Genomic DNA, 13,603 nt, shown 5'->3' with positions numbered 1-13,603 from the left:
AAAGTGCAAATTTGAAGTAGTTACGACTTACCGTTGATTTTTGGCAATTTTTTTTTATGACGGTGTCACACATTCATTTTCATACAAAATACATATGTTCGACAATTTTCTTATGTGGAGAAAAAGGCACCCTACCCTAAGCAAAAAAAGTTAAAAAAAATAACGGTAAGTCCTAGCTACATTAAACTCGCATTTTTTTTACTAAAATTTAACCCTCCATTAAGCAGACGAGTCTTGCCAGATCGTTTTGTATTATACTTGTAGAATAAATGTATTTATAAATGTGTGATCCTCTAGAGATTTTTTTTTAGTTTTCCTTAAATTTGATTACCTATTCCGAAACAAAGGAAATCTTTATCAGAAGAACAGTACAAGTCTAATTATAAGGACTTTCCGCTTTAACATAACATTCAGACTTAATGGGTTCAGGCAGACCCACTTATTACACCGTGCGACAGCTAATTTTACACACACAAAAATCAACAAACTCGCAAAACTATAGTAAGACTGCGATTTTTAGTTTTTCTATTTTACTTTTTTAAAGGACTTTGAAATTTCTGGTAGGTGATTAATTCTAAAATTACTTAAAAAATTAAGTGTAATGTAAAATAAGAATATGGCTACCAAATGAAAGAAAAAAATTTTTTTATAAGAAGCACGAACATGTCCTTTTAAAATGTTATCCTTGAAAATTATTAAAAATTCCAATAATTATAATTAATAAATAAAATTGTCTTATTAGCACTAATATGTACATGAACAAAATTCGTTGGTCTAACTCCATCAGTTAGGATAAAAAAAATTCATTAAAATTACATTTTCAGTATCTGTTCAACCTTTTTACAATTAATTGAAATCATATTAAATATATATGTATTGCATTAATATATTAATACACATCAGAAAAACTCTGTATTTTATGTTGCGGGTGAAATTTTGTTTATTTGTATAATAATGAATAGTAATAAGCAAAAAAAAAAAGAAACACATTATAGCGTGGTATAAAGCGTATTTGAATATATAAAAATGCATCCCAAAATTTCTAAATAAAAAGTTTGAAATTTTGATGAACGTTTGTTTAAATTCTTCGACTTTTTATAAGCACGAAGTTTGTAATTTTGACTTACATTGTTTTTGTTAGATAAGAAGGAGACATACTTTCAAAACTAAAAATAAAATATATTAAGGAAGCAAGAGTAATAAAGCCAAAACTTATTAAAAGGTCACGTCCCTACTTGTTTGCCCATCACTGTATACATACGCATGTTTGTAGGTACATACGCTTGAATGTACACATCTCTTTACGCTGTCGTCAATGCCAAAATATGTTGCCGCAATAGCAGCAGCAGCAGCAACTGGCTGCTCAACGAACTGTTGCTCATTATGAAACAGCAACATAAGATGGGCGTGGTGATTGAATCCATAGAAACAGAATGCCAATATTTGAGCATACATACATACATACATACATACATACATTCCTAAGTGTTAGTAGTTAAAATTGAATTTGGTGTTAACAGCAAAAACAACAAAAACAGAAGCACAAAAATCCTTTGATGAATTGGTTAGAGCAGCCAAGCAAAAAAAGATAAAATCAAGCTTCACCAAAAGGCGTAGGTGGCGACCGCAACATTGTCGAACAGCGATTAATTTGGCTGGTACAACACCCCATAGCAACGAGGCAGCGACAAAACTCCCACAAAACGAATGCCCTGAAGCGACGTTTCTAACGCGTAACTATAGGTTAGCTGTTAGGCGTGGCAAGTGCAAGTCTTTTTGAAAAGTTTGTCAAATTCAAGAATTTTCAAAAGTGTTTGCAGCTACATCTTGCATGCGTAAAGTGGCTTTCGGAAACAATTTTTATTTCCGAAAAATTAACTTTCCGTATATTTATTTCCGAAAGTGTTTGCTGCAAATCAGCGAAAAGACTTTCTGGCAAAATACGTAAAAAAAGCACAAATATTGCCACGTCTAACAGCACTTTAGAACAAACATGTATATATGTGCATAAGTTTTTCATGTGGGTGTATACATACATACATACATATGCTTGTATTGCGTGTGAATGTAAGCGCGCTTTAGTAGTCACTGACGCGTTCGCTGCCAAATTTGACACCAAAAGTTCACACTTGGCGCGGGCGGCGCGAGCATCACTCTGCCAACATTTGATCCTCAACAAAGCTGTAGACATACATATGTATGTATGTAAGTAGATACACTCCAACATACACACGTGTAACAAATGCGCTGCTGGGCATGACTCCTAAGTGGCACGCACCACAAGCGCTTGTAGCGCAAATGTGCCTGGAATAAATCGTAAAAGTTGGCGGAAACTGAAATTTTTTCGCGTTGATATTCAAATTTGAATTTTTGTTGGAGAAGAGACGGTATTTTGTAGATTTTTTATTGGAGTCAGGTGATTTTAGGGCCAAACTATTTTTGGAAATTGGCCCAAAAGCTAATTAAGTAGTAGGAAAAAATATTGCTAGCATTTTTGTATGATTTTTTTCAGCATTTTCAACTCTGTTTTATTTTGTTTTTAATTTAGTTTCTCCTTCTTTGTAAATTTTACGTTTTACACATACATAGATCTATGAGTTTTTCATAGTTTGTTATCGAAAACCAGTTGCCTCCTTTCCCCCATTCAATTCCCAGTTCTTAGCATTTTAAATATTTTTCTTTCCACAACTGTGCTCTCCTCTCATACCTTCTTTCCAATTCGTTTCAGCAGAAACATCCGCATGTGATATTTGAGGCACGCACTAAAGCCAATAAAGGATGCGCCAATTCGGGTAATTTAGATTCGTGGCGCATATCGCGGCGCACGAAACATCTTTCAGCGGGTGTCATCGATGAAATTCATCCGAATGGTGCGGGCCGATATAAGCGCGATGTACGCGAGGCGACTAAATACATCGAAACCGCCATCATAGTGGACAAAGCGATGTTCGAGAAGCGCAATGGCAGTACACGTGCCGAGGTCATACACGACGCCATACAGGTGGCGAACATTGCCGATTTGGTAAGTGAAGGAGAAGGGAGAATATCTATACAAAATTGGGTTGATTTTGAATCCGCTTTTAATTAGGAAATCTATTGGATTTTTTATTTGATTCGTCCGACAAATAAAAAAATATATGTGATTTGATTTACATTGGAAAAATCGAAAATTTGCTTGCCTTCCATAAAAAGAATTTATTTTTTTAGTTGGAAAATCACGAATCAAATTGATTTACTCCGCTTATCAAATCGCAAATAAAAATTATTTTCTTTATTTGGTCGATGAATGAAATCACAAATATTTTTTTTAGTTGCCGGCGAAACAAATCACAAATAAATTTTATTTTTTATTTGTCCAACGAATCAAATCAAGCATAAGTTTCATTCATCACTTGATTCTTCAAACAAATAACAAATTTATATTGCGGCATATTCTGGATTTCGTACGAATCGAAAATTTGAAATTTTTGTATAGAAAATGATAGGAAAATTTCATGATTTTCGATTCGTACGAAAACAAGAATACGCCCCACTATTTAGGATTTGATAAAACTTTCAATTCAATAATCAATTTTTTTTGTGGATTTGTGATTTGACAAAACCCGTCAGACCCGTTTCAGAAATCTGTCACAATTTTTAGGTGTGCCGCTCTCAAATAAATTTGACAGAAAAAATTTGTAAATGACTAAAAATATTGACAATTAGCATTCGCTGCTACATAATTGCAGTGGTAAGTACCTACTTCGCTACGACTAAACATTTTCGCATTATCAATTGTTATTATTTTCTTATATTTTTTCATGACCAATCCCGTGCACACATGGCGTATGAGCAACATTATTTGCAGCTCAGCTCATATGTATTAGGGATGTTAATTTTTTGGCTTTTTACGATCACGGGATTGTCGGGATGTCGTTATCACAAATCCGGGATCCCGGAATTAGTGCCGCGATTTAGATATTCATTAATTTTCAATGACGTAAATCGAAAAAATTTCTTCTAGATTGTTTGAGATGCTCTCCTACCATAAAATACTACTTTTTTATTTAAAGTGGGGTTTTTATTTTTTCTCCTCGACGTCAGGATTTATTTTAAAGAACTTTTGTAATTTCAGAGATATGATTAATTCCAAAACTCATTTAAAAAATGCAATGCATTGTAGAATAAAAATATGGGTACCAAATAAAAGGAAGGAAGGAAAGAAGGAAATTTCTTTAGAATTAAAAAAAAAATGTATTTTTTTGGATTCACAAGGACGAATAGGTAATTTTTTAAGCTAATAAAGTTAGAAGGACGAAATTCCAGGATGTTATTGAGTTAACAGTTAAAGTCCTTAACACAGAATTTTTTCAAAATGTTGCGAAATTTCATGGAAAAAATTTTAAAATTACATTTTCAATGCCTAACAGTCCATATGCACAAAAACTGAATCTGATTAAATTCTAGAGAATTTCTTACAGAAAAACAATCCCTGGGTCGAAATATGGTAACTGAGCATTTTCTCAGCCACTCAGTCTTCACCAGACGTATTCGTAAAGCATTCTTTTAAGTTGACAGGCGAGTAATTATATCGCACGCCAACCTGTTTTTTGCTCCCCTCTTAACTCATACTGTATGCCTTAAATACAAATGTAAACAATGGCTGAGCAAAAGTTCGAGGAATTACTAACTTTTTGAGACACACATAAGTATTTACTTTCCAAAACGAATTTCTTAAATAGCTGGCAACTCTACCGCTCGCCGACTTAAACAAAAATATGGCTTCAATAACATCCAGCGTGGCATGTGTCTCTAATCTCCAAATGATTTGAGTGTGGCGCACTCAGCAGTCTAATCCAAGATCGAACAAAAAGAAACCCAAAGCATCACGCACAAATCTTCAGAAAAGCAATTTTGCGGTTGCCCACAAATCTTGCTAGACCACGAGTATGCAGCTGCATAACTGTTGGCTGCCTTTTACGTAAAAAGCTATAAACTGTCGCATTCGAGCGCCTTGTTACCTTGCAAACCATATTCGACTGCATTCTGCTTAACAGACCGCCTTGTTTGCCAAATGCATACATACATACATACATACATACATACATACATATATACGACTGTGATCCTGTGTCAATGCTGTAGATATGCGCTGGCGAAATGAAATAATCTATGAAACGAAAGCCAGTAGAGTAATGCTTGTCCTTTGTGCCCTTTCAGTTGCCACCATTTTTGCAGCTTGCTTTTTCAAATAAATTTTCATTTCTTTTATATTTGTCCTGCACTCACTGTCCTTATGACTGCAAAAATAATTCGGCTCTTCAGCGCTGCACTTTGTGCTATTCAACAAATTTTGTCTCCTCTTTTAGTAACTGATTTTTTTTTTAAATTGAAATTAGACAGCGTCTTTAATACTTAAGATGGCGTACTTTGGAAGTATAAAAATTTAGTTTTGACTCTAGTGGCTGTTTGTATTTAGAACTCAAAGCAAATTAGATGAACTCAGCGCACAAAAGAAGCGCCTGTGCAGAAAATGTTTGTCAAGTGTACGAAATTAGAAGTGTAGAGGTGGAAAATTCGCAAAGCTATTTTAACAAATGCTTGCAAGTACGCAATTTCACGCTGCCTTTGGTTGCTATAAATAACTGAATGGAAAGCTAAGAAGTTTTAAAATTTACTGCCAGCGTTTAAGATAAAATGAATTAGTGGTGGCACATCCTACTACTGACTAAGGTGATTGACTTGGTTTTTGCAAACCATTTTCCACCTGCTTTTTAACCGACTTCAAAAAAGGAGGAGGGTAGCAATTTGTCGGAATATTTTTTTTATGTATGTTACCTTATAACTTTGGACCACGCTAACCGATTTTTATAATTCTTTGTTATTAAAGAAAAGGTGGTACCTTCGAAGTGGTCCCATATTAATTTGGACCATGGCTCTGAAATTTTTATATGAGAATTGAAGTCGATTTGGTTTTTTGCTTAAAAATTCTTGTCTGGATATCTATAAACGTTTTTTTTTTATTTATGTTAAACATTTCTTGGAGGTATTCCAAGAACCGCATCCTTTTGAATTCATGCAAAGCTCTGCACTTAATACTATTCTAATTGATTTGACGCACAATAGTTCATAAAGCACTTAATGTATAATCGCATTGAGGCACGCATTTATCTACAGCAGCCAAAAGCCATTCTTCTAAGTAAACAGTTCCTTGTGGGCTGAAAGGCGAAGCACAACATAGCGCGCCTTAAATTAATTTCCAACAACACACAGAGATCCAAGCATGTATGTATTTACGCTTTTGCACACAGCCCTAAAATTTGCCCCCCAAAGCCAAAATAATATTTACCTGACCGCTGGATCAATAAGTAATTAGTCTCTACATTCCGACCGCTCCTCTGGCTCCTATGGCCATTTACACGTATAATTGTACGACGCACACAAGCAAACGTATTTAGAAATGCTTAGAATGTCCGCTTGGAGGTGAATTGAGTTGAAGTGCATATTTAGTTGTATTCGCAGCTTAAGAGCGTTTTATTTATGTGGGCAAAAGCACAAAAACTCACTCGAATCTGGCATTTTAAGGACAGAAAATCCCTAGAAAATGAAAATTTCAACTCCAAGCTAGTATTGTAAACGCACTCTTAAAATTATGTAGATTAAACGTACGTATGCATGTACACATACTTCAATCATTCGATTAACATATAGCCAGTGCATGCAGCTCCAAATTATTTCTACAACAAACTATTGTTTCATTGTCTCATGCAGCGTATGTGGTTATATGTATGTACATATATGTACTTATTTGCAGAAGCCGATAATTTCCAACTAAAAACACATACATATGTACCTACATACATACTGTCAGGCATTTGCGCCTGTATGAATGTTATGAATCCTATTATTTGTGACATTGTCTTTTGGTTAGTGACCTTGCAACAATAGCGTATATTTCGTTTTTATCCCATAATAATAGAATGGCAACTTATCAGAAGGCTAGTAAGTGCAGACAAAACTGAACGCAACAAGTGTACAACAATTACCACTAAGCTGAGCTCACAGTCTTCGGCACGCAGTTATCAGTTTGCTGTCACATCAATCATATGCGGTGATGTTGTAATTTAATTGAATATTGTATTTTGTTGTATATATGTATTTAGGTGGTTTTTCATTAGTAGAATGAAATTTCCAATTAAATTAAAGTCTCAAAGCTGACGCTCGTTTACAGTGGCAATTTCGTAGGCCACGCAAAGTCCTGTTTTATTATTTAGATTTCACTTAAGGCTAGGCATAATCATGCCGGTGAATTCCAGATTATCGCATGCAGAAAATTTTAACAAAAGATTTACTTATAAACATTCTTCAAGTCGCTAACGGCCAATGAGTTAATCATGCGCACAAATCTCTAGGTCGTACCTATAGGAAGGTAACAATCAATAGAGTGCAGCTCAAACTTAAAAAGTGATTAGGAGGGAGTCAAAAATATAATTTATACCGAAAAGTATTATTCAGTCCAAAAGCCTACAGCCCAATTAGTTTGTCCCATTTTTCCCCTATTTTTTCCCACTTGGAACGTTTAGTAGAACACTACGTCAAAGAATCTATCTCACTAAAATTAGTGTCCACCAGAACTAGCCAATATGGAAAGAAAAATTTACAGAAATGACGCTACACGAACGGATCTAGGTATTATTTATGTCAGGAAATTACTGCATTACTTACTGCTTTGCTGATATCACGAGCTGTTTCAAAGAGGAGTAACGGTTTTCACAACTCTGTAGGCGTCCACCCCGTAGGCCTAAGTGTGATGTTCGAAAGCTAACCAAACCAATGACTATTAAAACTTTGTAAAAAATAGAATATTTCCACAAGTGAATGAAAATGTATTTAGTCTGATATTAAAAAAAAAGTAATCTGCTAGTACCCATATTTAATAGAAAAATTTCAACATCTGATTGCAGCACATTCTTTTGCTACATTTTTTATTTTACAAACGCTCTACCCTTGCAAATATATTTGTAACAAAATGAAATTAAAATCAAATCAGTTGAACCCAACTATCCGAGCTTTTACCATTAAGCTCAAGCAAAACAAAATCGCAATACTCTGTAAGGACAACACAAGCACACAATTGCTTATTTTCGAAATTCTCCACATCCCTCGAAATTTCTCTTAGAAACCAAACTCGATTCTAAAATGTATGCAGTGCACATATGTATGTTTTCTAGATGTATTTACGCATAGCAGAGTGCTAAATAGATAAACACTTCATATATAATAATATCCATACAGTATATTTGCGCATATTTACATGTGTACATACGTGTGTATTTCTCTACATAAGAAGCCTTGCCAAGATATTCGCACACAACGTTGCCATACGCAGGCAAATATTTATGAGCTTGCTTTTTGTTTGGACTTAATTGTATTTTCTAGGCTTAAATATTTTATCATCAATGCCTACAATTATGAAGATTAATTGAAAGGCTTTGGGTTGCATGCATGCGAAGAGCATTCATCTATCATTTTAAAGCATTGCAGAGCTAAGGCAAAGGGCAATAATTGAATGTATTTACACTTACATAAATAGATGCATAGTATGTACATTAGACCCTACCACTTTAGAAGCAAGCAAACAAAAATCGCCTTACACCCCCGGGTCTTAAAGTATTTTTGCGAGGAAATTTTGAAAAAATAAATAACTTTGTCGAATCATTTTCCGCTGACACCAACATTCGGCAATAAAAAATATTTAAAGTAGTTTTACTGAAATAATGAAGAAACTTCCTTAGCAAAAGTTGAATGATGTTAAGCGAACTTTAATTTTCTTACATTAGGGTGGTAGAAATTGTGATCTGATGCGTAAGTACTACAACGGGGTACTTGAGTTTTAAAATCCGCCTCGATACAAAAATATCGATATATCAATCTTTAAAATCCGACTGTAAGTGCAGAAAATAACACGAACAATGTAAAAACACCAGCTTCGGCCAAAAGAAATGTATTAATTTTATTTTCGAAATCGTCTTGAAAAAAACACTTTAAACTCAGAGGTGTGCGCCCAAGTTTTTTTTCTCTTACAAATTAATTATTTACAAACTGTTACAAATATATGTGTATGTTAGGGATGTTCGAAATTGCATTTTAGAAAAGTAAAGCCGGAATTTTGATGCTCTCACGCCCTAGTTTTATTTTATTAAAAAAAATATACCCCCGTTTTTTTAAACAAAAAATATTCAGCAGTCGCCCAAAGCACCGAAAATTTGCTATTCACTTTAAAGGGTGAAAAAAATGTCCTTGAAACTGAATATTTTTCAATATGCAAACTCTGTTTCTCTTAAGCATACTTCGAAGAATAATACCGAGTTTTTTACTTAACCTTTTTTTTTAAGTAAAAATTTATTAGGGGTGCCCCCATTGCATTTATTAGGAAAACCCATACAAAATGGTTAAATAAACAATTAGCTATTATTATTTGTAGTCTACTGAAAAAAACAGAGTTTGCCGATTGAAAAATAAACAATTTAAAGGATTGTATAGCATGTCTAAGAAAATTTTTTTTCCACATATAAAATACATGGGAAACTTTGAGCGACCGCGTAAATATTTTTGGATTTCATAACGACAGCAAGGCATATTTTTTCGATATAAAACAGTACTATTGAGTGAGAGCATTAAAATTCCAACTTTACTTTTATTGGATCACCCTAGTGTACATAAATACATACATATGTAGTTACGTATATTACGTGAGGTAGTTGCTAAGATTACGTTGCTTTGAAAATAATGAAAATGAAAATTTTCCAGTAAAAAAGCAAGAAGTTGCGTATACGCACTGCCGTACGCTACGGAGACCATGCCGCCTAAAGAGTTTGCTTAATTATAGGCATTGAAATAAAACTACAACGCATAGGTCATACACGTACATACATACATATGTTATATACAAACTCAGTGTGCCTTGAAGTTGGTTGCTTTTGCTGCCGTACAGAATGTCGCTCTTTAAGATCTACTCACAAATTGTTTTTACTAAACTTGCACTGCAGCGCCCTTTATAATTCTTTCTGTACCCGTATCTTTACTTCCTTCAGTGAATAAAATATGTGCATGTGTATGTGCTCCTTCTTCCTTGATACGACTTACGAGCTCCATTTGTTCTTGTTGCTATTTTACTATGTCACTAATCCATGCATCAGTCACTCATTGCACATACAGTATTGTATGATGTACAATACATGTATGTACATGTATTCTCCCATAGCGGCATTTATTTTCTTTTATCTCACTGCCTGTTTTACCTTCCCAAGGCAATTGTGTTTCTCTCTGCTACCCATATTTTAAGCCTCACCTCCTTTACCTCATCCTCTCTGTCATGGCCGTACGTCTAGCACTTTCGGTAAATCCATTTTATTTATTGCTCAAGTCACTGTCGGCATTCATTAGGTAATTAGTTAAGCATCGTCTTTATGTGAGTAAAGTTTCCTTAAACCGCCTCATCGTATTTATGGTGCACTATGAAAGCATTGGCTGGCTGCGTGCAAGTCGCTCTGGCGATCGTCATGAAAACATTTTTGTTATCTTTTGTGTTAGCGTAAGCTGTGCGTCTCGTGCCGCAAGTTTGTATAAGTATATGTATGTATGTATGTGGACAGTATTATGAATGGATTTGTGATTGCAGCATTGCATGTGTAGTTTATCATACGCTCTTTCAAAGCTACTAAATTGGCAGTACTTGATCTATTAGTGTTGTACCACTGTCCTGTTCTACACTCACATAAAGGCTAATTATGTATTAAACACGCATGCAGTGAAGGCCACAAGAGTCTCTGCGCACATTTAAATAACTACGCAGTTAATTCAACAAAAATCTTGAAATGGGAATCAGACGACAAAAACTTCCTCGGAGTTTAGACTGAGTATAGGGAACAGCCAATTTTCGAGCAATAGATCGGAAACTTTTGAGCTCCTCTGGCAGACTTATTTCCCTGGATGTTCAAATATCAGGGAAAAGTACCACTTCTACTCAAAATCTTCAGCTTCGTACCCTAAAAGTCAACTAGGCTGGGCGGTGTCAGAACGCCAAAACGTTCTATAAATTGGGTTTCTGCAATATATCAATGCCTTTTTTAAATAAACTTCTGAAAATAAGGAAAATAAATGAGGAATTCGAGAAATTCGCATCTCAAGAGGGAGTTCTGTTGACTCTACTATCTATAGAATATCGCTGTTTCCAGTATACATACTTAAAAAAGATAGAAAGTTGCGGCGGCATTGCAATGCTGGTTATCGCTAAACACCTAACAACACTAACTAGTTTTAAGGAGGTTTATCACGGGTGTTACGTTCGAAGTTTGGTAATCAGTTCCGCATGGTGCAAACTTGTTCTGTTATTTAAGAAACACCGATTTTTCTACGTCACATTATCTTACGTGATGTAACATTCAGGAGGACTGAAAAGGCTTATTAATTATATCTGATCTTGGAAAGGAAAGTAAATGGAGAAGCCAACATAATTGAAAGGAATTACAAATCTACAATGATAACCTGATTACGATCATTCCGTGGATCCAGAACTACAGGACGATCAATAGGTGCATCTACCGGTTACCATCCCTACTCTCGTACTGACACCAGTCTCCGTCACCAAAGATATCCACCGACAAAGTGCCGACACTAAAAACCAGTCTTTCTAATTCCCTTCGCCACTCCATCTCTCCCTTTTTCATCATCGCCGTCACGTCTGATCTTACTAAACATCAGTATGTTTCTCTCCCTCATCACCGCCGTTATCATTTTGACCGTAAAACCGTTCATCTCTTTGCTGTATTTTTCCCTCTATTTTGGTATGACAAGCAGCCAGCATGCCAATGGTAAGTCAAAACCAAGGTTTCGTGAAAATACCTCTATATTAAAAGCGAAATATCGACAATAAATAATAAACAAAAAGAAATATAAGACGACTAATTGTTTTATTTACCCTCGGCCTAGAGCTCACAAAAGAAATAAAAGATTACAACAAAAGGCAAAAAATAAACCCAACCATAAATGGATTATGTTATTTCCTTCTCAGCCAGCCTGAAACGAGGGGTAGGTTTCTATTTACTGGCGAGATTTCTCGAGTTAAAAAACAAAAAAAAAAGTTTTAAGCTGCCTATAAAACGATAAGTTGCTTTGAAACCAAAATTTATTGTATTATTTTAAAGATATTTTGGAACAGTACTAACTAAAGACAGTCCTCATCTTATGAAACATCACCAATATACGTATGTAAGTAGTTTTAGCTTTTTTGGAAGGATTTGAAAATCGAGAGATCGACCTAGAATTAATAACCATACAGGGTTGCATTGTTACCTGTTTTATGTCTGTGAGAGAAAGTCAAACTTATTGGGCTTAATTCACAAGAAGTGAATTTAAGCTCCGACTCGATTTTCAGTACAAATTCTTGAGTTTGAGCTGACTTCTTCAGTGCAAAACTTTAGTCTGAGCTTAAGTTCACTTTTTATGCAGGAGGCCCATTATTTCCACTTAGAAAAACACCCCTGAAATAGGTACCTACATCTACTCGGTGAGATAAATATTTTTCCTTTCTATACTTACTTGGTTATGAGGGCGTTCATGAAAATGTATTGCTTTATTCATCATATAAAAATGGAAAATTATAACTTAGTTTTAATTATTTGCAAAAAATACTTTACTCAAAAAGCTTTTCATTTGTTATGCAATTTACTAACACCTTCGTCTCCCTTCTTCTTTTCCACAGTACTTTCGCACGCTCAATACCCGCGTATCGGTGGTGTACATAGAGACGTGGGGTAAGAACCAGGCCGTCATCGATGGCAGCAAAGACATCAGCAAAGCCATATCGAATTTCAATGACTACACATCGCGGAATCTCTTCCAGATCGAACGCGATACTACACAGCTGCTAACGTAAGTAAACAAACTATACAGAATACAAACGAAAAGATTTAGCTAAATAAATGTGATGACTAAATCACAAGCGTTAGCACTCACGCCAACGCACAGTGCATTAGGCAAATACACAAATAGCTAGACAAATAAAATTAATTGAAATGGACTTAGCAGAGCTGAATTGTATTGAATGGAATTGAATTCAATGGTATTGAATGGAATTGAGTGTAAAATCGTTACGCGGCAAATTTAATAACTATATCGCTCTAACGCTCGACTGTGTATTTAGTAGCTATTGGGTAACACTTGGCGCCGCTAATGCACACAGAAATGACAATTAAATTCACAAATGCATAATTAACGCACAATCGGGGCAGTGCGGGAGCCAGTAGCGGCAACAACAAAAGCTGATTGCCTGCAGATAGAATGTCAGATATGTGCCTATACATTCATACCTACAGACATATATATGGATATAAGGGGCATTCTTTTCGGACGGTAAAAGACAATTAAATTAAATAGAAATTGCGGTTCTAAAATGGCTAACAAAAATGATTTAGTGCGAATATTTATGAATTATTTTCACAGAAACTGTGTGTCGAACCAAAAAAGTACTTACATTATTTTTGAGGAAAATTGTTCGTAGAATTTTTGAACTTATTTTAATTTTGATATTTCATATTTTTTGCCCACAATTTTTATTTATGAA

The 13,603-nt window shown here is 34.9% G+C and overlaps 1 protein-coding gene across 1 annotated transcript; it reads left to right on the top strand.

Annotated features, from left to right (window-relative positions):
* Nucleotides 1–1,287: 1,287 nt before the first annotated feature.
* On the top strand, nt 1,288–12,912 carry LOC108377418 (uncharacterized; the record flags this gene model as incomplete). The annotated part of the gene is made up of 3 exons (XM_017633687.1): nt 1,288–1,410; nt 2,732–3,022; nt 12,743–12,912. Coding segments are annotated over exons 1-3 (584 nt in total), but the record flags the coding sequence as incomplete, so codon positions are not given.
* Between the last annotated feature and the right edge of the window lie 691 nt (nt 12,913–13,603).

The sequence above is a fragment of the Rhagoletis zephyria genome, unplaced genomic scaffold, assembly GCF_001687245.7.
Source record: "Rhagoletis zephyria isolate East Lansing unplaced genomic scaffold, Rhagoletis_zephyria_1.1 Rzeph_scaffold_12059, whole genome shotgun sequence".
NCBI lineage: Eukaryota > Metazoa > Arthropoda > Insecta > Diptera > Tephritidae > Rhagoletis > Rhagoletis zephyria.
Note: the sequence above shows the minus strand (reverse complement) of the source record. Positions and strands in the feature narration are given on the sequence as shown.